At 36.4% G+C, this 26,202-nt stretch overlaps 1 protein-coding gene across 4 annotated transcripts in view; it reads right to left on the reverse strand.

The window, feature by feature from the left end:
* Window positions 1-41: 41 nt before the first annotated feature.
* psda (pleckstrin and Sec7 domain containing a) overlaps window positions 42-26,202 on the reverse strand; it is a 38,983-nt gene continuing 12,822 nt past the window's right edge. For 2 of the 4 annotated variants that reach the window (XM_051916111.1, XM_051916112.1), the window contains exons 6-17: window positions 20,403-20,588; window positions 19,225-19,305; window positions 19,013-19,125; window positions 18,813-18,871; window positions 18,011-18,100; window positions 11,296-11,339; window positions 9,095-9,282; window positions 8,238-8,308; window positions 7,965-8,122; window positions 6,292-6,436; window positions 3,245-3,391; window positions 42-3,136 (exon numbers count right to left, since the gene is read on the reverse strand). In XM_051916111.1, coding sequence (XP_051772071.1) covers window positions 2,879-3,136; window positions 3,245-3,391; window positions 6,292-6,436; window positions 7,965-8,122; window positions 8,238-8,308; window positions 9,095-9,282; window positions 11,296-11,339; window positions 18,011-18,100; window positions 18,813-18,871; window positions 19,013-19,125; window positions 19,225-19,305; window positions 20,403-20,588 — 1,540 coding nt within the window. In that variant the 3' untranslated portion in view covers window positions 42-2,878. Of the gene's footprint in view, window positions 3,137-3,244; window positions 3,392-6,291; window positions 6,437-7,964; window positions 8,123-8,237; window positions 8,309-9,094; window positions 9,283-11,295; window positions 11,340-18,010; window positions 18,101-18,812; window positions 18,872-19,012; window positions 19,126-19,224; window positions 19,306-20,402; window positions 20,589-22,501; window positions 22,653-24,960; window positions 25,453-26,202 lie in introns of those variants that run through there. The other 2 variants (XM_051916114.1, XM_051916113.1) reach the window with 2 other exon arrangements.

Below are 26,202 nucleotides of genomic sequence, written 5' to 3' on the forward strand. Positions count from 1 at the left end.
ATATATATATATATATATATATATATATATATAAAAAAAAATTCTTTTCCAGTTATCCTTTCAAAACAGATTTATTTTGTCTATGCCTTCAAAACATACAAACATTATAGCATTATTTTTACTGAGCGCCTGTAACATATTCACATTATATACAGCTAGAATGGATAACACACCAAACACAAAGACTAAGTTATAAGAAATAAGTTACATTTACAGCAAAATCTTTGGGTGACACCAAACTACTTGGAGTGGTTAAGTGTTCCCTATAAAAATTTATATATAAACCTTTTAGTCAATATGCTTCAGTCATAAACAAATACTCAAGACCGATAATAAATGTTCAAAATATATAAATAACTCTTTTTCATTAAATACACAATATTCATAGTGCAGCGAAGCGTAACACTATTGAAGTGCCATTGGATGGAATTTGGGTCCCAGATCTTGTCAAAATGATTTTGTCAGTGTATTTTGTGTCCTTAATATCTGAATTTGATCTATACGCTGGCAGTGTTAACAGTCAGTTTAGATCTTCATGGCCTGCATTTGCATTAGCGTGTTGTTTTACAGGTTTTACAATTTCTTGGATCCTTCATGTTTCTGATATCAATAGGACATTGATTCATGAGGTTATGATAAGCAGCATAGAAGCTAACCTTCACTCTCCTACAAAGCAATATTTCACATGAATTCATTTGAACATAAGAACGCATCAGTTTGTAAACAGGTAGAATTATTTCCGCCCTAATGACACTCCCTTGAGCAGGTCTCTCAGTGCAATTGAGGTATTATATGTGGTTGCTCTGAACAAACCAGCTTTTAGAGCCTCCTTTTAGTGTTACCACAGCACTGAATGAATCACAAATTTGAAAATGAGTGCCTGAGAATTCAATGGCTTGGCCATATCCAAATGGGTTTTGACACAGAGAATTTGCATCACGTCATTCTCAAGCTCAATACACATTACACTAAATAATACAATGGGGTCGATTACTCTGATGACTTTTACCAACCGTTTCACACGGTAATTGGTCATTGAGCACTGAGTAAAGTCATTCAGACATTCCTTTTGAAGTGATGACAGCACGTAATCCCTTGTGAAAAAGAAGTACACTTTAGTGCACTTTTAAAAAGAGTACTTATTACAGAAAAAATATTCTTTACATTTAGTTCGCACAGAAGAATATTCTTTTAATGTTTTCGGGCAATTCTGTTATTTGCAATTAACTGAAAATATATTAGTTTAAATTCATATAAAATATAAATATTAAGAGTGTTTATGACACAATTAGGACTTGAGTATATCTTTATATGTAACTTCGTAATTACTTCAGTTGCTTTTGAAATATGGTTAAAGGGTTATTTGAAATAAATGAAAATTCTGTTACCCTCATATCGTTCCAAACCCTTAAGACTTTCGTTCATCTTCAGATCTTTCTGATGAAATCTAAGAGCTTTCTGTGACAGCATACGCAACTGAAACTTTTTTTCAAAAAATTCATAAAGAGATTGTAAAACTAATCCTAAAACTTAGGAACTTTTTGATGCGTCAAAGTTTCAGTTGCGTATGCTGTCACAGAAAGCTCTCAGATTTCATCAGAAAGATCTTCAATTGTGTTCTGAAGATGAACGAAAGTCGTACAGATGTGGAACAACATGAGGGTGAGTACTTAATGACAAAAATTTCATTTTTGGGTGAACTAACCCCTTAAAGTGTACTGTCGAATGTACTGACAAGCATTAATTGTAAACTAAAATACAATTTAATGTCATTTCTGTTGAAAATTGTAAGTCATACATTTAAATATTTTTGTAATTACACATTTGTAATGATGAAGTTGCAATTCAGTACATTTAAAATATATCAACTTTAAATGTAATATCAAATAACATACTACAGTTAAAATTATAACAAGTAATTTACATAAGCCTTAGTATTTTAGTCACATCAAAATAAGTGTGCATTAAAACATGACAAGATTATTAAAACTTAGTAAAACTACATTTTAATGTATTACAAAGTGCACTTTTTAAAAGTGTGTTAAACACTTGCAGCACACTTAAGTGGCCTTTAATTTTATTAATATTATATTATCTGCAAGTCCGTCTTTTAAAAAATATACTTTCAAGATTTGAAGTACACTACAAGGGCACATTCAGTAGAATTAAGTGCACCTATTTCTCACAAGGGATGTGCTATTTGCACTACTATTATCACTAGTCCATTGTCATGGTATAAACAAAAAAAAAAAAAAAAATGCATTCATATTCTCAATAACTAACAAATGAGGAACTGATTGTCTTCAAACTCTTAGGCATGCTTTGAGACGTGCTTTAAGAAGGTTTAAAAGACTATACAGACTAAATTCTCAAACATCCTATGAGGTTTAAAGCGCTTGATCGACCTCAGATGATGAAATGATAGTCTAAAAAGCAAAATCTACAATGCCTTAAATATATAAAGTGAACAACATACAGTATGTTCACAGGAAAGAGAATCACTTTTCATTTGGTTGTCGCTCTCAGGGTCACCAAATGAAGTTTGCACATCAGCTTGTTCAAATGAAAAGCCACGAGAGTTTTAACCCGACGATCAACAAGCATAATACACAGATAAACCGAACAGGTCTGTGGAGAAAACAAAGACTGACAAAAATAAGACAATGTGAGCCTGGTGCTCCTCCTCATTCGCCCGCTGGCAGATTCGGGCCAGAAAAGCAAGCTTTACCAGCGGTCTCGTGGGGCACAGCAACCCCAGCCACAGTTTCATAATCATGACGACTTGAGGGCAGCCATCAAATTAAACTGCAGGCGTCCTGGTAACGCTCTTTATTCAGCCGCTGAATGGAGATAAATAACGTCTTCCGCCCAGGTCCTCTCACTGTTTGACAGCCTGTCTGTAGCTGTGTCTCTGACCGTCTGAGCGTTTGGTCCTCCTGCTGCCGCCGCTGCTGTTGCTCCTGATTGACTCTTTGGTGCTGCTGGCATGACTGCTGTCCTGCCTTAACGTGGGGCTAGAATGGGCCCTCTGTAGGCCACCGTCCTCAAACAAACGTGCTTCAAACGCCGCCAGGTCCGTTTCCCCTGTCCGGATCTTAGCTCTCAGCAACATTGCATAAGTTCCGTAGCGTGTTTTCTATAGGATACATTAAGGAAGATGTATAAAAAATAGCTTATCTGAAGTCTTGAAGTTACCTCAAAAATCCCGCAGGGGAAGGGCATAGTGAAAATGTGATGTTTTTACCTCAAAGTCCAGGTACTCTTCCCTTTGCTTGTACTCTTCTTGGTCCTTGCTTTTGGTCCTGCGGTCTATGTGTAGGGTAGAGCGCAGCTCCTGGAGATCAGCAGAAATGGCTCGAAATCGTGTCTCGTGAGACTTAAGCTGCTCCTCCTAGTATGATAATGAAGAAAAGAAAGCCTCATTAGAAAGATATTTTTTGTTGTTGTTAATTTATTGAATTATTATTGTGTACAGTATTTTATTTAGAAAAAAACATGGAATTCTTAAAAAGAAAAAATAATTAAGCAGTAATGCAGTTTCGTAAAAAATATAAATATCTGAAAAATGTTTGTATCAAAAATCAAAGTCACCAACATGCAAAAATATAAAAATAAAAATAAACAAAACAGGAAATTATATTTAGAAAAGACCCCTGATAGGACCATCATGATTGTGTGACAAGGTTAATAAGTCTCTTAAAATATCAGATAATTTCAGATAATCATATTCTAAAACCTTTTAATGACAAGGTAAGATTAGTTCCAGTTGTAAAGTTTCATATGGTACAAACACTCAAAAACAATGATATTTATGAATTCATTATTCATATTTGTAAGATTAAAGCTGCAGTCTGTAAGTTTTGCCTCTTTGTCGCCATCTCTGTTTGAAACCTGCAATTGCAATTATTTGCGGAATTATCATCTTCACGTGGGTTGTGTATCGGCACGACTCCTCGGCGCGGATGAATCTAATGTTTGCTGTCAGGCACCACATCGGTGTGGAGACTGTACTTCAGTATCACAGATTCTAGGTCTTGGAAGTATAACCAAAATAAGAATTTTCACAGGAAAATGTCATCTGAACAAGTAAGTAACATGTCTGCCACTTTTGTTCTGACCAACTGAGAAAAAAAGCATTACAATAAATCGCACTGCCAGTGTTGATTAAATCTAACGATCGCTTAGCTCAGATTACGTCAAACCGTGCGAATTATTATTATTGTTATACTTTGTTCTCAAATTGTTAATGTTAACAACATCAGCATTGCGTGACTATGTGTATTTAGTGTGTATTAGCGTTACCAGTAGATTTCAATTTCTGTCTTATGCTTTTGACTACAGGTGAATCTCCAGTTGTCACTGATGATTGTCATTTGGACCTTTCTGGATAGCAATCCGGCATCAAAATGATAAGTTTAATTATTGCAGCTGCTGTGAGAAAAGGCTATAAATGATTCTCCACATGCCATACAGCCTACTAGCTGGGACTCCTTCTTTATGTAAACAGAGAATAATGACGCAAAGAAGGCACGCTCTGATTTCCCGCGGCAACCCACCAGTACCATCCGAATTAGAAAACATTATTACAAGCTTACCGTTGTGAATCGGGCTAAGGTAAGGAGATAGTTTTGAACACTGGCTGGTTATGTACTTGCTCATAAATTGATTTTAACCAAAACAAAATTACGGACAGCAGCTTTAAGATGTGTACATTCACGTGTCATTCAAAGTGATGCTCTGCGGCATCTTTTTTTCAAATTCAACATATAATATTAAACCCAAAATGTAAAAATCTACTCCACTTTCCTACAACACTGCAGACCTGCATCTTTAGTCAAGTCAAGTCACCTTTATTTATATAGCGCTTTTTACAATGTAGATTGTGTCAAAGCAGCTTTACATTGATAACTGGTACATTGTTTGGCTGCACAGCAGCTCTTAAAGAATAGTGTCAATGCAGGCAGATCAAAGCACTGTTGAATATCAAATGTCAAGTCAAGTGTCCCCAACTAAGCAAGCCAGAGGCGACAGCGGCAAGGAACCCAAACTCCATCAGGTGACATCAGGTGGCAGACAAGTGGCAAATTGGTGTTAAAATGGAGAAAAAAACCTTGGGAGAAACCAGGCTTAGTCGGGGTGCCAGTTCTCCTCTGGCCAACAGTGCTTTGTTACAATTCAGGTTGCTATCATAAGTCCAATAGGATCGCAACATTAAAAGTATTTATTTCAGTTCCATCCAATTGAGGATCGTATTCATCACGCCGGTATGGACGGTTGTTGAGGAACTGTGTCGTGGCTGTCGTGTCGATGAGGCCCTCACAGTGGATGATCTAGTTGACTCAATCTCTGCTGAAACTCTCAAACTTTAAAAGTTTGTGTTCTTTTAATTCAGCTAAGTGGTCACGTCATCATGACATTTCAAACTTCTATTCGTCACACATCTTCAAGTGATTCAAATTCATAGCTTCACCAAACTTGAACTTTGGGACAGTGAAATGCAAAACTTGCAAGCTTGTGTTTCCAGTCTCTATCATTTGCATATGTATAAATGGCAGAGGTGTAAAGTATTTGAGTAAATGTAATTAGTTACTGTTCTTAAGTATCTTTTTGGCTACTTTGTAGTTGTACTGAGTATCAATGATATTAGCAACTTTTACTCTCTACTTGACTACATTTTTGAGCAAGTAAATGTACTTTTTACTCCAGTACATTTGTGATGAGTAATGCAACTAAACATTACATTTTACATGGCACCTAACTTTTTCTGCAGCAGTTTGTTTCTGATATAAAGAAGCGATATCGCCATCTAAGGGCATTGAAGGTACTTTATCTTGTGCGTTTTGCCTTAACTCACCCAAACCGGTCAGCAAGGCTACTTTACGTGAATGTGAGTGCATTAGCAGGTAGTTTCTGAATCGCAGGTGTTTGATTTAGGAGATGAGGTCACGACTGCAGTATTGAGGTGCTCAAAATAAACATGATTTCTCATCTTCCAAATCATTTGCATCTTATTTTCACTGGCATGTCTCTCAGGACTAGTGCATCTTTGAGCCTACATTTAGTATGAGTAAAATACTTAAGTACTGTTAAAATCAGATACTTTAAGACTTTTACTCAAGTCGTATTGGAATTGGTTACTTGTAACTTGTAGTGGAGTCATTTTCGATGTAATGTATCTGTACTTTTACTTAAGTATGGTTTTCAGGTATTCTTTACACCTCTGATAAATGGAAGTGAATAGAATGAAAAGTGTAGTGCGACTGCCCCTTCAGAGAGAGAAGTGTTTGGTACCTGTGAGAGCTTGGTGTTTGAGCCTGGCAGAAGAGGGCGGCTAAACTTCTTTTGGGAGCCGATGGCTGCTGGGAAGGGAGGGGCAGAGAACATGGCGGCCACTATGTTGATGCGGGTGATCCAGGACTGCATTTGCTCTGCGTTGCTAGGGGTGAAACGCAGGCACAGGTCAAACAGAGGGTAGCAAAATAACAGAATTCATAAGATGGAACAGTATCTGAGAAAAAAAAATCTAATTTTTCTCTGTTTAAAGAATATGCATACAGCCTGGAAAACTGAGCAATTAGCAGGCAGCTGTTAGCAGAAGAGATCGAGTGGAACAGATGGAGCAGAATGAGAGAGAGAGTTTTAGTATGTGTATCTGGGACAGACAGAATAGCTGAGAAGGATCCATCCTCTTGGGAGATACAAGTCGAGTCATTCATCTGAGATGACAAGGGCGTTATCAGCCCTGCATGTAATCAACAACCAGCCAGTGCATTCGGTGAGCTCAGGTGTTTGTGTGTGTTTGAAAGAGATTTACAGTGTATTTTTCTGCTGTCCTGTTTCCAAAAGACAAAGCAGCATGAGCTTTCCATGAGCCTTCTGCTGAATAATATTTGTTGTCACTAGTCAAAGTGACAGATCTATAAATGATGATTTATATGATAATTTAAAAATTTATTTGTTTTTGGGGTTGTAAAAGTAGTTTTGGGTCGGTACTTTATACTCACCCAGGGCTGCATTTATTTGATCAAAGATACAGTAAAAACATTATTAATGTGAAATATTATTACAATTTAAAATAACCTTTTTCTATTTTAATATATTTTAAAATGTAATTCATCCCTGGGAAGCTATATTTTCAGCATCATTACTCCATTCTTCAGTGTCACATGATCCTTTAGAAATCATTCTAATATGCTGAAGAATTTCTTATTATTATTAATGTTTATTAATTAAAACAGTTTTTACTGATTAATATTTTTGTGAAAAACCATGATACAGTACCACTCAAAAGTTTGAGGTACATAAGATCTTTTTTTTATTTGTAAATGTAAATTATTTAATTAATAAAATTTACATTTTTAATCATTTAATTGTATACTTTTATTCAGCAAGGATACGTTCAATTGATCAAACGTGACAGTAAAGATTCTATTTTAAATAAATGCTATTCTTTTGAACTTTTTATTAATGAAAGAATCGCGAAATACACACACACACATACACCTGCCAATAATAACTGATAATAATAGAGCAGCAAATTAGCATATTAGAATGATTTCTGAAGGATCGTGTGACACTGAAGACTGGAGTAATAATGCTGAAAATGTAGCTTTGCCATCACATTATATTTTAAAATATATTCAAATAGAAAACAATTATTTTAAATTGTACTAATATTTCACAATATTACTGTTTTACTGTATTTTTGATTAAATAAATGCTGCTTGATGAGCATAAGAGATTTCTTTCAAAAACACTAGAAAATCCCAAACTTTTGGACAGCAGTGTGTGTATGTATAATTATTATTATTATTTTCGTCACACTACAGTAAAGACTATTTTGGCAATCTTAATGGTATTAAAAACAAGCTTAAAAATATAAAACCTTCTTTCTGATTTTGAGGTGAATCACCCTTACAACAATAACAAATAACAATAATAACAAATAAGGTAACAAGACTTACGGGGCCTGGAAGAGAAAGACTCTCCAGTCAGCAGTGCGAAGGTAAAACACATTGGGTCGCTTGCTATAGTCTGCTGCCCGCATGGCTAAAGAATGATGGATTGATACTGCATTCTTCAAGTCCTCATCAGACAGCTGCTTATCTGGGCGATATTCATCCTGCAGACCAATCACAAAGTAGAGACAAATCACAAATTTTTACAAATAATTTCTGTACAGCAACCACAAGAAACTATGGTTCACATAGCATGAGACATCACTGAGTAAAACATACCTTTTGCAGGTAGAGAATCAGTCCTTTTAGGACGGCATAAAATGTCTTCCATCCTCTTTTACCTCGTGGAGCTAAAAGAATGATACACAGTTAAACTTAACATAATTCAAGTATTTTTGTCTTGTTTTTTTTTTTTTTTTTTTAAACAAGATAAATTTACTTACATTTACTTAATTAGCAAAACTAAGTTAATAAGACTTGTTTTTGGAGATAATTATTGAATGAAGTTAATTTCTTACCCCACTGGCAAATCTAAAAAATTTTAGATTTAAGATTAAAATGTGAAACTTCAAGAAAGATATACTCCTAAAAACAAGTCTTAATATTTTGTCAATAATTCACAGCTTCTTAGTTGCATGTTGTTTTGAGATATTTAGATATTTGATATTATTTTACTGGAAAACAAAACAAGAATATTCTTCTCTCATTTTCTAAACTACAATCATTTTTTAAGTGAAAGTGACAGTGAAATGAAGTGTGCCCAAGTATGGTCCCATACTCGGAATTTGTGCTCTGCATTTCACCCATCCAAGTGCACACACACACAGTAGTGAACACACACGCCGTGAACACACACCCGTTTTTTGCTGCGGCGCCCGGGGAGCAGTTGGAGGTTAGGTGCCTTGCTCTAGGGCACCTCAGTTGTAGGTAATGAGAGTGGAAGAGAGCGCTGTTCATTCACTCCCCCCACCTACATTTCCTGCCGGAACTGAGACTCGAACCCACAACCTTCAGGTTATAAGTCTGACTCTCTAACCATTAGACCTCAACTGCCCCCTTATTTAGAATAAGGCAGTAATAAATAGACTAATACATTAATAGATGAAATAAAAGGCTGTATTTGAGGGAAGGCTTACTTTTCTTGCCATCAGTATCAGCATGAACTTTCCGCACAAGAAAGCCGTCGTTGTAGACCTGAGCACTGGACTGCAGTGCAACACTGACAAGGGGGTTTCCTCCACTGTTGATCCGCTTCATAGTGTGCGATGCAGAGTCTTTCCTGCCGTCCAGCTCAGAGAAAGATTTGCGCAGTTCCTCCTCATCGCTGTAAAGTACACAAACAAGAGCATTATTACGAAAACTAGTTTGCATTCTCACCTTTATCCACAAGGTATTTTATATACTGCAAAATTCTCTCACTTTCAACATTTACCTTTAATTGCAGCTTTAGTTTTTGACTTTAAACACACATATATACATACAAATGGTGATTTAGGGAGTGCATTTAGAGTCACTGATAGGGAATGAAACTGCATGTTCATTGCCTAGTGCTTGGCACAGTTTTTTTTTTTTTTTTTTTTTTAACCTACAGTAAACTAACATCCAGCTGAGTGGCAGCTGTGCAGAGAGTGCAGTTAGACACCCTGGAAAGCCCCTGAGGCCTGGACCGCTAAACATTCCTCTCTAACTGCTACGGAGTACAGCACATAGCCTTTGCCTTCACATAATAATGCTCTCATCTGTTGCTTAGTAACTGCTGGCCTCCACACTGGTAACCAAGAGAGCCAGCTCAGAAGATGGAGCACCATGAGAGAGGGAGGCAGAAAGAGCAGCCACATAAAAAATAGTGACTGACGTGCATTGATTCATACAGTGAATGATGGCCTTTAGCTGAGATTCACACTATACCAAATAAATAAAAGTGCAATGAAGTGAATCAAACTCAGAAATGAAGAGAGAGCAAAACAGGGAGGCAAAGAGAGTGGAGGGATAGAGCGTGGGGACGCTGGGATGGATGAGGATGAAAGAACTGCTGCTGGATGTAAGAGAATAAAACAATCACTTGTGCCTTTCTCCTTCACACATAAACAATGGTACTGCAGAATCCCTTCAGGAGCGAACGCAGTGTACATGTGAGTATGTGTGAGAGAAAAAGAGAGAGGGCTGTGTTTGAGTCTGCACATTAGCCAGTCAAAGATTTCAACCTGTAATTATGAAGAGGCAACTTGTAACCATGGCAACAAAATCTGGAAAGCCAAAGCCGAAAGTAAGGGCTTAGGGCATCAAATAGCTCCGGCCAGGTCATAAATACACATTTAAATGGAAGAAATGGTCCTATTAGAGAAAAAAAGGAATTAATATAGAACCTTTTATAAGGGGCTCAATGAAAAGCATGCTATTGGACTCTTTATAGTCTGGTGAGAAGGTTCTAAATAAAAATGGAACCATTTAAGAGTTCCAAAGATTCGTTTTTTTAACTTTATTTATTTATCCTTGTTATAGACTGTAATGACGTGTTTCCACAGTTATTAATATTGTAAATCTAGCTAAGTTTTTTATATGTTCATTTATTAAAAATGTAATGTACATTTATAACACTGTACTTTGTATTATATATCATGTTATAAACTACAAAAAATTAGTTAACACTGATGCAAAGGTGTTTCTAATACAATGGCTGACGAAGTGGTGATAAATTATTTTCTCTTCTGAGTGCCGTAATCAATCTCTATATTTTTTTCTCTCTCTCTTTTTGAAAGTCGTGGAAATGCAAAAATTACATGTTCTGCAGTCTCCTGTTCACGGCTATAGAAGTTTACCCAACTATGCTTATCCAACTTCCACTTCTGAGAATCCCAGAAATGTAAAAAGGGTCCAATGCCACAACATTTCAAGAATATTGAAATTAAACAGTTTATATAAATAGAGATTTTATCACTATAAGAAACTAAAATAACAAAAACCAAGGAAAAGATAAAGTATTTATTTTATTAGAGCCTAAAGAATCATTTCCTTTTTTATCTTTAATGTCCTCTTTTTTTTTTTTTTTTTTTTTTTTTTACAGAACCTTTTTGAGTAAAGAGTACTTTGGAGTCAAGTAAAGAACCCTAATGAACCTTTTTTTCTAAGAGTGCACTTAATAAGCACATCACATAAGTGAAAAGGCCTTTTGAGCAGCTAAAGGATTCTATAATGGGCTTACACCATTTTTAAATCAATAACACTTTTAGAGGCACTGAATTATTTTCAAATGTTTTGGATGACACTGGATAAGGAGAATGGTGCTCTTGAATCTGATGCACTGAAAAAGAGCCACTAGGGAAAACATTAGACTTACATTGTCCACTGCAGCTTTTCATTTTTGATAGAGTTGTAGAGAGCCTGTTAAAAGAGAAAAACAACATGATTAAAACACAAAACCCCATCAACAATTTCACCCTGTGCGTGTATATGAGTGTGTGCGCTCAAACATCCCACTGACGTGTCTAAAAATAGCAACTGAAAGTTAACCATGAACCAGTTAACAGGTTGCAGACAACACTTTTTTCATGTAGCAATTTGGTTCAAACGTCATGGAAAAACAACCCAACGATCATTAGATGGAATAAGGAAAAATTAGCTCATAATTTCTTTGACTGCAAGAGAGATACATTTCCATGGGCAGATCCTAGTTAACAAGAGTTACCCTTTCCTTTTTTTTGCGGGTTTGTGGGTGGTTTTGTCCGTCCTGAACCTTGCCAAGCAGATCAGGGAAGGCCAGGGGCTTTAAGGAACGTGAGCGAGGTGCTTTGGTGTAACGAAACGGGTCCATCACGCTGAAGTCGCGTCCACATCGCACCGAACACAGGGAGCGAGAGCGGAGACGGCCAGTGGAGTGAATACTGTTTACACCAATCATGATTTTGGTAGATACAGAATCCAGAGATGAGGAAACAGTAAAAAGAAAGCTTTAAAATCAAACAATGTTCAAGTAAACTATATGGAGTCCTCATTCACTTGACATCTATCTTCTACCAGCAGAATCTAGACCGGCAGGAGTGATCAGGAGAAACGAGTTCAAAGAGCATGTCGAATGATACAGTGGCAAAATCAAAGTCTTTGGCAGTGGCGAAGCTCTTTGGGAGATCCTTAAGGGTGTCACATGGGCATCAGGCCTTCCGTAGTGACTCCAACTCTTGCATTATGGATCCATTCCTATTCATTATGCATGTAAAAACATTGCTGGGCCACTGCAAATCCACCAGCGCCATTTTGCATAAAACTTTCTGCTTTGACTGAAAGACCGAAGACGATCAAGGAAGAGGATCTGCGGTTAACATCCAGTTGTTTCCTCGTATACATCCTCGAGTTTATCACACCTACACGTGTTCACCAACGCACGCTGAAACGCTCACAGGTGCGGCGCAGATGGCTCGCGAGGACCGCAATGGTGGAAGGAGATAATTGGAGAGAAGAGGACAGACGGAGGAATGCGAAACATCATTGAAGCAAATGCATGAAATAAACACACATGGGCTCATGCAGGGAACAGACTGAGAGGGTCTGACTTCCACCCACTCTCAAACTGGCATCCCAAAACTGTGACGTCACCTAGCGTCCCCCTCTGGGACGGAAAAATAGATATCAGACGTGTGAGAGACAGAAGGACGAGACTAGAGCAGGAAATCAGCAAAGAAACGAGATGGTCCTGTTGCTTTGTGCAGTTTTCTCTATTCCATGTCAAACGGTTGAATGTATTAGAAGTTGTCCACAATTCTCTTTCATCCCTTTCTTTTTTTCCCCCCTTCTTCTTTGAGCTTGTGTCCTCACGCCCGTTATCCAATTTGCAGATTCTTTCACACCCTTCCACAAAACACAGCTTTGCTGCACGGCTGTAGGAACAATAGAGGTTTGGCGTCCGAGTTCTGCGCTCTCTTTTCTTCTTCTCCTCACAGTCTTGTTCCTCCTCCGTGCTGCAGATAAAAAATGGGCTGTGCAGTGAGAATGAGATCTTGTGAGCGAGGAGTGCTCACCCTCCCATCTCTCTCTTGCATTCACAATCTCGGCTGATCTCTTTTACTGTCTCTCTCGCGCTCTGCTTCTCAATTGATGTACCCGTCTCCCAGCATGACTGACAAATCACGGCATTTCAATGTTCGATGATCCCACCCTCCCATGAATGTCAATCAGTTTTCAGGGCTCTTGAACGTGCGAATCCTCACACGCGCTACATGTTACTGCCATTCTCACTCTCATTTTCTATTCACAATGTAGAAAAGGTATGTTGTAACTTGATAATAAGCAATTAACCTGTTGCTCGAATTTAGTTAATTATGATAACTGAGTATGCTAGCACTGAAAGTATCATTGTTAACCTTTAGTTATTTTAAATGTTGACTTTATTGTAGTGGCTAGGAATACCATTAATAAATAAAATGAAGAACTTTTCAAATTGATAAATAGATACTTAAAATGGTTTATTTAAATTATGGAAAAAAATAGTTAAATGTGACAATAAATAATTAATTGATTAATCATTTTTAAATGCAACATTGTTTAAAGCTTGTACAAATTGATTTTCTTTATCCATTTGCCAAAATTTAATTGGACAGTTCACACGTGAGTGCAGCCAATGAACAGTCGACTTATGTTATCAATAAGAATTATGCAATAACAAGTCACTGGGGATAATGTTGAAGCAGAGGAAAGATACTAAATCAATTTGGTTGGTATGGTTTCTCTTGCCATTTGGCTCATTGTTGCAGCTTGTTCCCTCTCCCTGTGTCTGTTACAGACAGCTCTGGGACACTGGGCATCCAGTAGTCTGAGTCTAACTTTATTCAAACATGACCTGCTTTTATTTGGCCACGGTCACAAGGCAGCCAGCAGTTAAGCCAGTGAGCTGGGCATAGGGAGGTTTTATCTGCTCATGTCAGAGCACAAGGAGGACTCCATGTGTTCATTAAAGCAGACAGAGATGCCAGTAGTTGAGACTGCACAAGCACCTGGGCTATCCCACAGTAAAGCCTGAATTGAAAGGGAATAAATACAGCTTTGACAAGCCAAACACATCTTGGAAATGGAATACATTTGTGTTTGTTGTGCAATGGCTGCTGCAACATAGAAGATGCCTGAAGGACTGTAATGAAGAAGCTGAAGCTTGGTTACATTTTTTTTATGATATAGTTCCAGTCTTAGACTGTAACTAGTCAGTACAATGTTCCATCCGTGATAAAATACACAATACATTACTAGTTATGTGTATGAACTAACAATAAACAATATTTTTAAAGCATTTATTAAAATAAATTAATGCTAATTTCTACATATATTATTGTTAAAAGGTTTTAATCTTTTTTTAAAGAAATTAATACTTTTATTCAGAAAGGACAAAAAAAAAAAAAGATCAGGGTTTCAACTATGTATCCTATGTATTCCAAATAAGAATTTTTTCTTGAGCACCAAATCAGCATATTAGAATGATTTCTGAAGGATCATGTGACACTGAAGACTGGAGTAATGATGCTAAAAATTCAGCTTTGGCCTCACAGGAAAAGATATTAATAGAAAACAGCTATTTAATGCAGCCTTGGTGAGCAAAACAGATTTCTTTCAAAAACATCAACAAATCTTACAGACTCCAAAGTTTTGAATGATAGTGTATACTAATGCATTTTTTAAATTTTAAGTTGTATAAATTAATATCAGTGTATTATGAACAAATGTGAGTTAACAATGAACAACATACTGTATTTAAAAATGAACATGAAATGAAATGAACATTATGCTGTTAAAAAGTCTTGTTTTTTGTTAGTTCATGAAATCATTGAACCTTACGGTAAAGTGTTTTTTAGAAAAAGTTAAAGATCAAACTTAAGAACAGCATCTCGCACAGTTCGCTGCTGTAAGTAGTAGTGACCAGTGGGAGGAGCATAATACTTTGCAGTGATGCACATACTCATTATCTCAAACTGGGAGATAACAAAGAAGGAAATAATACTGTTCACACAATTGAGTGAAAGAACAGAAACATAATTTGCAAACTGAAAAAGAGGGAACAAAAGACAGAAAGAGAGACAGGAGACAGAGGAAGAGAATGAGCAATTTGTAACGCATTTATGATAATACCATGACAAAACCCTCATTTCAGTGAGAAGCCATGTGGCAGCCAAATTCCCATCTGTCCTCCCTGCCACCCCTGCTGTTGCTGGCATGAAGACCGACTTCACACAGGTTTTTCACGGCCGTTAACTGTCATGAACCACACAGGCACTGAGAGCCTAACCTGTTGGCTCACAGACATCTCTCTCAGCTGCCATCTCTATCTGTGCTATATTTAACCCTAAACCTGTTGTAATATCAAGCAGACAGAGATGAAAAAGAGGGTCAAGAGAACAGAATTATGAGAAGGAATATCCAAGTAGCTAAATGCTTCACTCCCAGAGCCTACTTAGACAGACTGTCTTTACTCGACAACTGCGTGGCCTTCACACCCTCACATAGTGGTAGGAGGAAAGAAACCGGGAAAAGGAAGACCAGAGCTACGAAAAAGAGAGAAGAAGGATGCCATTTTTCAGCCAAGGGCTGAGAAAAGGAGGATTATATAGATATGGAAATAACCTCGACAGACAGGGCTAAGTACAGTTCAGCAGAGTAAGTTTTTGCAGATTATAGGGTGAAACAAAGAGCAAGATGGCAGATAGTTAAATGGCTAGAGAGAGAGAGTGCAGAAAAACAGTGAGGGGGTGGGAGGTGATGGAATAGTGCGAGGCACAGAGTGAGAGGGCGGAGGAAAGAACGAGGGATGAGCGACACGCACAGAGAGAGAGAGAGAAATGGCCAGAGGAGAGAGAGAGAGTGGGAGGACCAAACGCTTAAAAGGCTTCCTGTGATTTTAAAGCACATATCAGCAGAGTGGTTCAGGTGCGGTCATCATATGGCTATTATTCTTGTGCGGCCTGGCCTGTAATCCAAGCGAAGGGACTAAAATAGACAAACCCTGAGCACCAGCACACTGAAGCACAGGAAGTTCATTGACATCAGCTGCGACAGATATCTCCTACATGACTGATTTTAGTCACAACACTCAACTTCAGACGTGGTGAACACTAAAGTGACAATAAATCAAATTCAGGCACAGCGGGCATTCATTGCAACATTTTAACAGTTTAAAAGTTCATTTTGTAGCTATGCTATGGTCTGTGATAATGGTTCTGACACAACTTAAGTATACAGATGAGTTGTACATTTCTCCAAAAATATCTATAATAAAAAATGCTCTTTATATGAATTGATGGACATTTACATGAACAAAAATATTCTGATATTATTATCAGATTATTATGATTATTGACTGACAACATTGCAGTTTCAAGTACATGTCTATAATATTTAGAATATATAGTCAATTCTGAGTATATCAAAGTGCAGTATCAACAGAATAGCGTTCTTTTATTAACTACACAGACTATTAATTACTGTATACTAATATATATATATATATATATATTGTAATTTTACATTAACAATATATTGTAATAAATGTTGTTTAAATCAAAACCAAGTCAATCTCATCAAGTTAGTGTTTTAAGCATTTCTACATTCACTCCAAAATAATAACTAAAGGCAATAATAATTTAAACAATATATTTTATTTGTGTATTGATGTTTTTCATTTTAATTGTCAACTTAGGCTATTTTGGATCATCAGTCATGCTCCGTAAACACCATCTGTCACAGACACGAATTGTATTTTTAATTTCACCAAGCTGATTGCACTAAAAACCCCTGCAGTCATCATGCTTTCACTCCATTTCAAGTTTGATTTTGACGTGACATAAAGCAGTGATATCTAACTGGGTGATCTGTTTACTTACTTTTCAATTAGTCTTCCCATTGACGCCATCATTTGTTCATTCTGTTCATTCAAACTGACGCGCGAAACGCGCACGTCAACAAGAGGCGGGATTTATCGCACAAACCAATCATATCCAATCATAACCAATTACATCCAATCATAGCGCGATGGAGACATTGCCTCCTCTCACGTGACTTTCCCCCATTCATTCTCAATTACCCTCCACAAAACCCACCGCATGCCGGGGGTCTAATGGTTTTCTATGGTTTTCTATGAGAGCAAAGGGAGGCATGACTCCTGCTGTAACTTTACCTGCGGGTGTCGCTGTTGGGCAGTGTTCCTTAAGAAATACGAGTGACTTGCGCTCTTTTTAATGTCATAATTTATAATATTTGTGTTGTTTTATATGTAATATGGATCCTGATATATATATATATATATATATATATGTATATTAGGCTAAATTGGATATTAGCCTATATATATAGGATATACCAGATAAGGAATAATCATTTTCCAATCATTTATATGTTAAATTTAAGGACATTTTTTCTTTAATTAATCAAATTAATGACAATGACAGTAAAAATCTATTTCAAATAAATGCTGTTCATTTAAACTTTCCATTCATCACAGATTCCTGAAAAGAATGTATCACAGTTTCCACATGAACAATACGCAGCAAAACTGTTTTCAGCTTTAATCATAATAAATGTTTCTTGAGCACCAAATGAGTATTAGAATGATCTCACACTGATAACTTGAGTAATGGCTGAAAAGTTTTTAAATTGTATAATATTTCATAATATTATTGTTTTTACTGTATTTTTGATCAAACAATTGCAGCCTTGGTGAGTATAAGAGACTTCTACCCAAATCTTACTAACCCAAAACCTTTGAACGGTAGTGTATAGAAATTAAATCTACTGAAGAAACATTTAAAATGACATAAATGAGCATTAATGAGTTGGTTAATTACTTTCAAATATTAATGAAATGCATTGTATTAAATAACTAGAGTGAGCCTTTATAGTATTTCCATAAGAGAGTAGCAGCACAAGAATGTGCATGTCTCAGAATATGTCAATTACACACAGGAATATTTCATTAGCTGTGGTTTAAATGTCTTTTATGGCTTAACCACAATACGGACCTTAATGGAATAATACAATATGCAATAGTGGTCAGTGTGTGAATGCTTGAAACCCCTACAAACCTTTAGAAGATCTTTTGGGAAGTCTTGGCCACCATTCAGCCCCTCCAAGTTACTAATGAACTGCATGCAGGACATCCTCTTCCCGATGTTCTGAAAGAAAAAGAGACAAATGGACCATAAATTTACTGTCAGCTGATGTGCTGACCTATTTCACAGTTCCTGTGCACTCACAACACTTATAATACCAACTACACAGTGGGCAGTAATCGTGTTAATATTCTGTGCAAAAATAATTTTGCTGCCCCGGAGAATCATTTTTATTACTACATTTATGGATGAATTTCTATTTTTATTCCTAAATGTAAAACCAGCACTCATCCCCTCAGGGTGGAGAACAGCTCTGAGAATAAAATCCATCCTAAAAACACAGTTGTTTTATCCTCACAAAGACTTCATTTATATACAGTACATGTAAAAATACAATACAGGTATTTCATAATAAAAATCTATTATAACTTCTAATTCTTTAAGAGTCAGATAATATTTTTTTGCTTTCCACAAAGTAAACTCATTTCATTAAGTCAATTTTTGTACACTGTAGTACAATTAAAAAAAAATCAACAACGTATTAATGTTTTGTAGCTTACTATATATTACACAAGTAATAATCATTTAATATAATAAGTCAAATTGTAATGGAGTTAAATTTGAAGAAATTTTATTTACAATCAGTTTAGATTCAGAAAATCCATGTATCAATGTATATTTTAAAATGGCCTTGATGGCTGAATATGGTTCATGATTTTTTCTGTTGATTTTTCTTATTGTATGTGTTTATGGTACATCAGATAATCAAACTCACGTGGCCATGCAGATCAGTGTTGAGCAGCATCAGGGCACAAGTCAATGTGTGAACACTATCTGAAACACACAGGCATAGAACTCCCATAAGCTCACACAGAGTCAGAGCAAGAGCACCCCATAGTGTTACTTTACTGTAATACACATCAGATGCACAACAAATGCACATTCATTCACACGAACAATGCTGGTATGCCTTACCTTCATTCGGTATAGTGTTCGGGTTGCACTGGAGGTATCTTTTAGAGAAATGCGATAGTACTCGCTCCCTCTCTTGTGTCTCTCCCATTAGGGCAAACTCTCGCAAAAACACTCTAAGAAAAAGACAGATGAAAAAACAGAATGACCCTGTTGGACACGTGAAAAGAGAGCAAATGTTTACTTAACTAAATATGATGGAGCAGCAAGCTCACCTCAGCGCCTGATCCACAGTCATCCCTGAGAGGTTAAAATAACTGAGATACTCTTCAGCGACCATGCGACTGAAATCATTGCTACACAAGTCATGAAAAAACAAAGGCATGAGAAAAGAGGTTTTTGGTTCTTATACTGGGGATCTGAAAGTCAGACCTTAAAGCTCACATAGTGAATTTCTACATTTTAACTTATAAAGTTTGTTTAAAATTTTTCAAAATCCCAAAACTATGTTTATTTGCAGGTGTAAATTTTTAAAAATTTCTCCACATTTGTCCAAAAACATGATATTTATTATTATCAAAGAGAACTTTGCTTCACAAAAAGCTCAAAAAACAAAGCAAAAGGAATTAACTAAAATAAACGCATTTATTATAGCAATAAGCCCCAAGAAGCCGTGGTTTAGTGAATTTATACAGCTAAGGGGCGTTGTTAGGCATGATGCGGAGCGGAGTGCCTAAAACCCCTTTAGCTGTTATAAATTCACTGTAAACCACGACTTCACTGGGCTCATTGCTTTTATAAAACGGTTACCACACAATACAAATATTAAAGCCAAAAAATATGTATCAATGCAACTTTCATGAAGTAAAATCATTAAAAGGCTTCCTTCCGCTGGAAAAAATAGTCCCTGACCGTGAACAGCAACAGAAGTTACGTTATTATGCCATTAGATGGCGGCAAAGATTGTCTTTATGAGCGAGTCACTCAGTCACAAAGACTTTTATATTGAAACTTGTGAACACGGAACAAAATGCAAAAGACAAATGCTTTGACTAACGCTGTCAGTCACGGGAAAACCCCTTAAATGTTAAAAGGACAAGATATCGCAGCAGACATTCAAACTGATTTTTTATTATGAACATAGGACTGACCTGAAGGAAAATGCTAAATTTGAATGAAGGTAATAAACTCGGTTACTCGATATCTCTCTCACAATACTCTTCTACATAATACAGTAAGCTTCAATGAACAAAATCAATAGAGAACAATCATATGTTTAACATATGTCTAAGAGTGGTTTCTAAGACAGACATTCAGTGGTGCAGCGATACTTATGTAATGTGGTCAGCTGTATGTTTTCGTGAATTTTACAACGGCTTCAAACGCGGCTCAATCAATCAGAATCGAGGGCCGTAACTATCCGTTTTATAATAATAATTAAAATAATTCTCACTTCTTGCTCAGGTGACGTGCCACGTCTGACTTCTTAAATCCATCAAGATTGTACAAACGTTTGGCCAGCCGTTTTGCAGCTTGGAGGTCAGGTTTGTTGCCATTGGCCAGCGTTTCAGTGCTGCCCACAGCCAGTCGCTCGGCCACTTCTGGATCGGACTCAGACACCGGCCGTGATGGCCTCTCTCTGGAACAAAGGATAAATAAATGTAAGTAAAATGTATATATGGCATGTGAGACACAATTATTTGAATCTGAGTTACAGCATTACACAAGGAAAAGTAAAAGGGGTATAAGCAGGGCCAAAAAGTAACACTGGCCAAGCGCCAAATGCGAGTAAAAATCGGTGTTGACGTGTATATGAAACTGTGTCAGTTGCCAGTTGGCCGCCCACATGAAGAAATACTATAGTAATTTATGGTAAATACTATAGTGTTTTTTAACAATACTATAGTAAATTGTAATATACTGTATATATTATAGTATTTCAACATTTTGTTAATGAATGCTACAGCATACTGTAGTATTAACTATAGTGAACTGATAAACTGTAATAAATACTGTAGTATTCTTTAGTTTTTACTACAGTAAACTGTAGTGTACTGTATATTGTAGTATAATATACCTTATAGTTGTAGAAAACTTAGTACAGTATTGGGTAAATTGTTTATATTACTATAGTTTTAGAATTACCACAACAAATAAATTCAAGTACTTTACTATAGTATGGTTCAAAAACACTATAGTATTTACTATAAATTATTATAGTATTTTTTCATCTAGGCTGTAACATTTTTATGAATTTTAACAGTGCAATGTTGTGAGAACATTAATGTGAACAAACTTAAATGATGCTCTGTATAGTTGACGGTCAGTTATGTAAAATAAAAGAAAGGATAAAACGAAAGAAAGAAAGAAAAGAAAAAGAAAAAAATGATCCCCGTCTCGGCGAATATCCTAGTAAACACAGTCAGTTATGTCTTAAGTTGAGAAAGACAATGCATGATCCGTGCGTGCATTCACTCTTAAAGTGAAAGCATCCTATTAATCATGCTGTTGTCTGCGTTTTTAATGTTGACAAAACAACAACGGTAAAAAAAAAAAAAAAAAAAAAAGGATATGAAGAATATGCACTGTTATTTATTTGATTAGACTACTTTATTCAATTTTTGTACCTGAAAAGCACTGTTCATTTAATTTGTATCTTTATTGAATTGTATTTATTTGTGCCATTGTTTGTAATTTGATTATTTGTTCTTATTGTATTACTGACTGTTTACTTTAAAAATGTAGGCTATTAAAATTATAAGCCTATTAATTAAGCTTTTAGTTTTAGCGTTAGGGTTAGGAGTTGCAATAGAGGATTGTGAATTTTCACTAGTATCTAAAATATTGGTTTCATAACTCCCTGTTTTCGTTTCATAGCCGGTAAAAAAAAATAGCTTTGGCCGGTAAATTTTCATAAGTCACCGGCTATTGCCAGGTGTGGCAAAAAGTTAGTTTAAGGCCCTGGGTATAAGTTTTATTTGTAAAAAGGCAACCCGGATATGATGTGTGAATGTGTTTGGGCTTAAAATCAGCCATCATGCACTACACAACCACATAAGCATACTGAACCACATATGGATACTGACTACTTGTCAAACCAGTCAAATCATGAGGTTAAATTTGTTTACTTATCTCTCATGTCAAAACTTGTTATTCTTAGCACTAGCAGTGTGATGTAAATAGATTCTATCTGATGTACCCTTACAGACGCTTTCCCAGCAGGTCAACTCAATCCACAATGTACAGAGAAACCAGCATTTAATACCTAAAAAAGTACATCTGACAAAAGTACTTCTACTGTGAGCGAATCAACCTGCACCATTCGTCCTTTGTGCACCATTCAAATTCAAAAAAGCCTAATAACTTTTCATACACGTATACAAACAAACATACTTCAGCTGGTATTCAGATGTGAATAATGAGAAGGCAGAAAGTAAAACATATTAAAAGTGTCAAATATGTGTGAAACACATTTCATTCAGTTTTGAATCAAAAAACCAGTGTAAAACTCTAATAACACAAAAGGTCTGATAAACAAAAACACTACTCTACCTCAGTGACCCAACTCTGCCTTTAAACCACTGCATTCCAAAGTCAGTTAGATGTACGAGCACCAAAAAGTTCATGCCACATACAGATCTCCCCTCTATCATCTGTCTTTGGTTTGTTCCGAAGATCTCCATTCTCAACCTCCTCCAACCGGATAGTTCACAAACAAGGCAGGGGAGGAGACTCGAAGAAAGGGAATGAGGACACAGGCAGACTGTTTATTCTTGAAACAATGTACAGATAGAATCATGGTAGAGAAAACCAGGAAGCAAAACAAAAAACTTTTCCGCCACGGCTTCTAGGATGTGGGAAGAACTTCTACAAAGATGCTGAGTGACTAACAGACACACCTTTGATAAATCTTGCTATATGCCAGACATCAGCTGATATATTTATAATATATTTATGTGTGTAAATAACAATAGCATGACACACATATTATAACTTGTTTGGTGAGAACACGTGAGGGGAAAAAAAAAAAGCAAGATAGTGATTGCTACAAATACCAATACATATTTCTCCATTGTACGAATAAATGCTTCTTAGTGCACGTGTACACACCCACCGACTATAACCAGTAAAGTGAAAACAGGAGGTATCGACAAACAATCAGCTCACCTGTGCTGAGGCTCTACAACATTCCAGTGCTTTAAGAAAAGCTTTAAACACACCTCTTTTTGAAAGATGGATGACAAAATTTACACACCAAAGGTGGAAAAAGATCACAATTTAAAATTTTTGCATGACGTGATAGCTTAGACAATGATGTCAGTATCACGTAAGAATAAGGATATGAAAACTACATTACACTGACAACAAGTTGCACTAGAATTTAACTTTACTGTTAATGAAAATGCCTAATGGAAAATTGACTATAACAACAGTGTAGCAACTGTACAGTGGCTTTCAGAGATTTGACGTTTTTAAAGGAATTTCAGGAGGAACAATCTGTTAAGGTTTGTCTTGCACATTAATTGATTTGTAATATTTAAATAGTGATAGTGACTAAACATATCACGATAATGAACATGAACTGTATTTTTATCGCAGGCACTTCAAAATACTGTGAATAAATCCTTATTACAAATTATTTAGATTTTTAGAATGCATTTAAAGAAAACTTGTCCATCAACCGGTTAAAATTTTCCACACTGTGTGTGCTGTGCCAAAGAGTCATGCACACTCTGATGTAAACAGGGCCGATGTTGTGCCGAATTCTGACCCCCGCCAGATTATCCCCCTAAATCCCCAGTATGGGTAGGTTTAGTGTGGGTGGGGTTAGGATTAGGGTGTGGGGTTAGGGTTAGGCAATCAGGTAGCGGCCTCAGCAAAGGGGGTAATAATTTGTCAGGAAGTCAAAAAACAACCCCAACGTGTATGATAAGCCATATTACAATAAGTAAGAGACTCGCTGAATGGAAATGATCTCAATGTCACTCTCTGAGAGTAGATGCATGCAGAAATGCAGGCGTTACCCCTATAACCCCATTTACAAAGCAGCCTTCTGTTTTTGAATAGTATTTAAATGTTTCAAACAGACATTTTGTAACTTGACTGCTGCTATGTTTACCCCCTCAGGCAAATGCGATTTCTGGCAGTGAGTATATCTATTCACCTTCAGGTGAAGATGTGCCCTAATAAACTTGTAATCTAACTTTTTAGTTACCGAAATATTTAAAAACCCCAACTAAAAAATACATACTTCATGTACAATTCTCTTAAGACCCCCTGAATCTTTTGTTTTGACAAACAAACTTTAATAAGAGGAGTCAGACCGCCCAAACCCCCCCTTAATTCAGACCCTGGCTAAAACGATTGTTAAATTGAGATCATAATAGTCCATATAAGTGCAATGAAACTAACAGTCCTCAGTAAAAGCTATCCAGCATAAAGGGTGAATGACAGCACTGATCTTTTATTGTGACAAACTGCGAGTTGCCTCAGGTATTCACAAAGCTCATTCTCATTCATTCTCAACTACTCAGCAAGTAAAATTAATTACCTGGAAGTAACGCCCTAAATTTACATGCTATAGTCAAAGTACTTGTGACAATGAAAATGAGGAAAGAAACCTTGTTATTATTTATGTGACCTATCAATATACAGACCAGGGCTATTATGGTTAACTAAAACTAAAAACATTTTTGCTACTTTAAATAAATTAAATGTTAACTGAAATAAAATAAAAATTTAAAAACTTTCAGCTAGTTGCCAAGGCAACATTTTAACTATAGAAGTACTAAAATAGCTAAGACTGAAATAAAAATTAATTTAAAAAAACTATATAGACATGTTAAAATAAACTAAAAAAAAAAATAACAAAACAAAAATGCTAAAATTGAACATTAAACAGAAAATACTAAAATAACAACTAAATCAAAATATTAAAAAAAAAAAAACTGTAATGGTATCTTAATGATTCTAAAACAACACTGATACAGATCAGAAGTTTTTCTACTCACCGGTATATGGCAGGGTGGGGGGCATGCATGTAATTATCCTCCAAGGCCCCACCCCCCCAGCAGAGCAAATAATGAGCCATCACACTAGGCCTGCCCCTTCACACCTCACATAGCCAGATGACATGAGCTTGCTTATAAACGCAGCATCCAGCCTTCCACATTCTTTCTACCCTTCCCTAAACCTCCTGCTGTCCAGAAGCCTGAGGAGCCTTTAGAAGAAATGTGTCCCTCTGCCTTGAACAGTCATTAAACTCTTTCAGTTGTCCCGTTGCTGATTCTTTTATCCTACTCCAAACTTTTACAAGCGCTTTTCGTGCCCATTGCGTAGTCAGTGGCTTGATACAACTGTTTATCTGTCTTATTTTCTCTCATTCTTTCTCTCCCAACCGGCTGTTCCCTCCTTAAGCTTGCCTGGTTGCGTGTGTTTGTGGATGTGTATGTGTGTTTCTCTACTCTTGTCAGCTGAGCTATTTTCACTGGTGGATATGGTCTGTATTTCCTTTCACAACAGTTTACTCCCCCTTTTCCCCTTTCTCCAACCCTCTCTTCCTCTCTTTGTCTTGCCTTGTTACTTTTTCAGCCTCCATTAGTCTTTGTCGATCTCCATTTCAACACATAGTCTGTCTCATTCAAAAAAAGTGATATGTTTATATACATCAATAAGAAAATATAAAGGTCAGAATTATGTGTTAGAATAATGGTTTGCATTTCTTACAGTATTAATGGCCATTTAAATGAAATATTGGACAGAGGTGGAAAATAGAGCCCTGGTAAACAGTAATAGTTTCTTACTCTCTCTATTTAAAACCCTGAAATCACACGACAAGTTAATCTGCTCTCACCATGGAGACCGAGTGTGTCTGGCAAATATCCAAGTCTATCTGGCCCAATGGCAGGGAAAGGAATGTAGTGGATGAGCCAGGTATCAAAGCAGATAGTGTCGGCTTTCAGGGCCTCTTAATAACCACACTAAAACTCAGATCAAACATCCAAACAATATTCCTTACTGTAGGGGACTTGAAAAAGTTATGCCACATTAAAATACCCTTCAGATTTTTCTCCCCCCTTTTTAAAATATAAATCTAAATTCATTTTGCACATAGAACAAGAAAAAACAATTTGCCAATGGGATAGTAAGAAAAAAGTAAGACAAATGAATAAGATCATAAGACCTGCTGTATAAATCTTACAATTTTATTCTTAAGTAAATTTAATTGTTTTCGTTTATAAGGAGGTTTAGAT

The sequence above is a fragment of the Ctenopharyngodon idella genome, chromosome 13 (assembly GCF_019924925.1).
Source record: "Ctenopharyngodon idella isolate HZGC_01 chromosome 13, HZGC01, whole genome shotgun sequence".
NCBI lineage: Eukaryota > Metazoa > Chordata > Actinopteri > Cypriniformes > Xenocyprididae > Ctenopharyngodon > Ctenopharyngodon idella.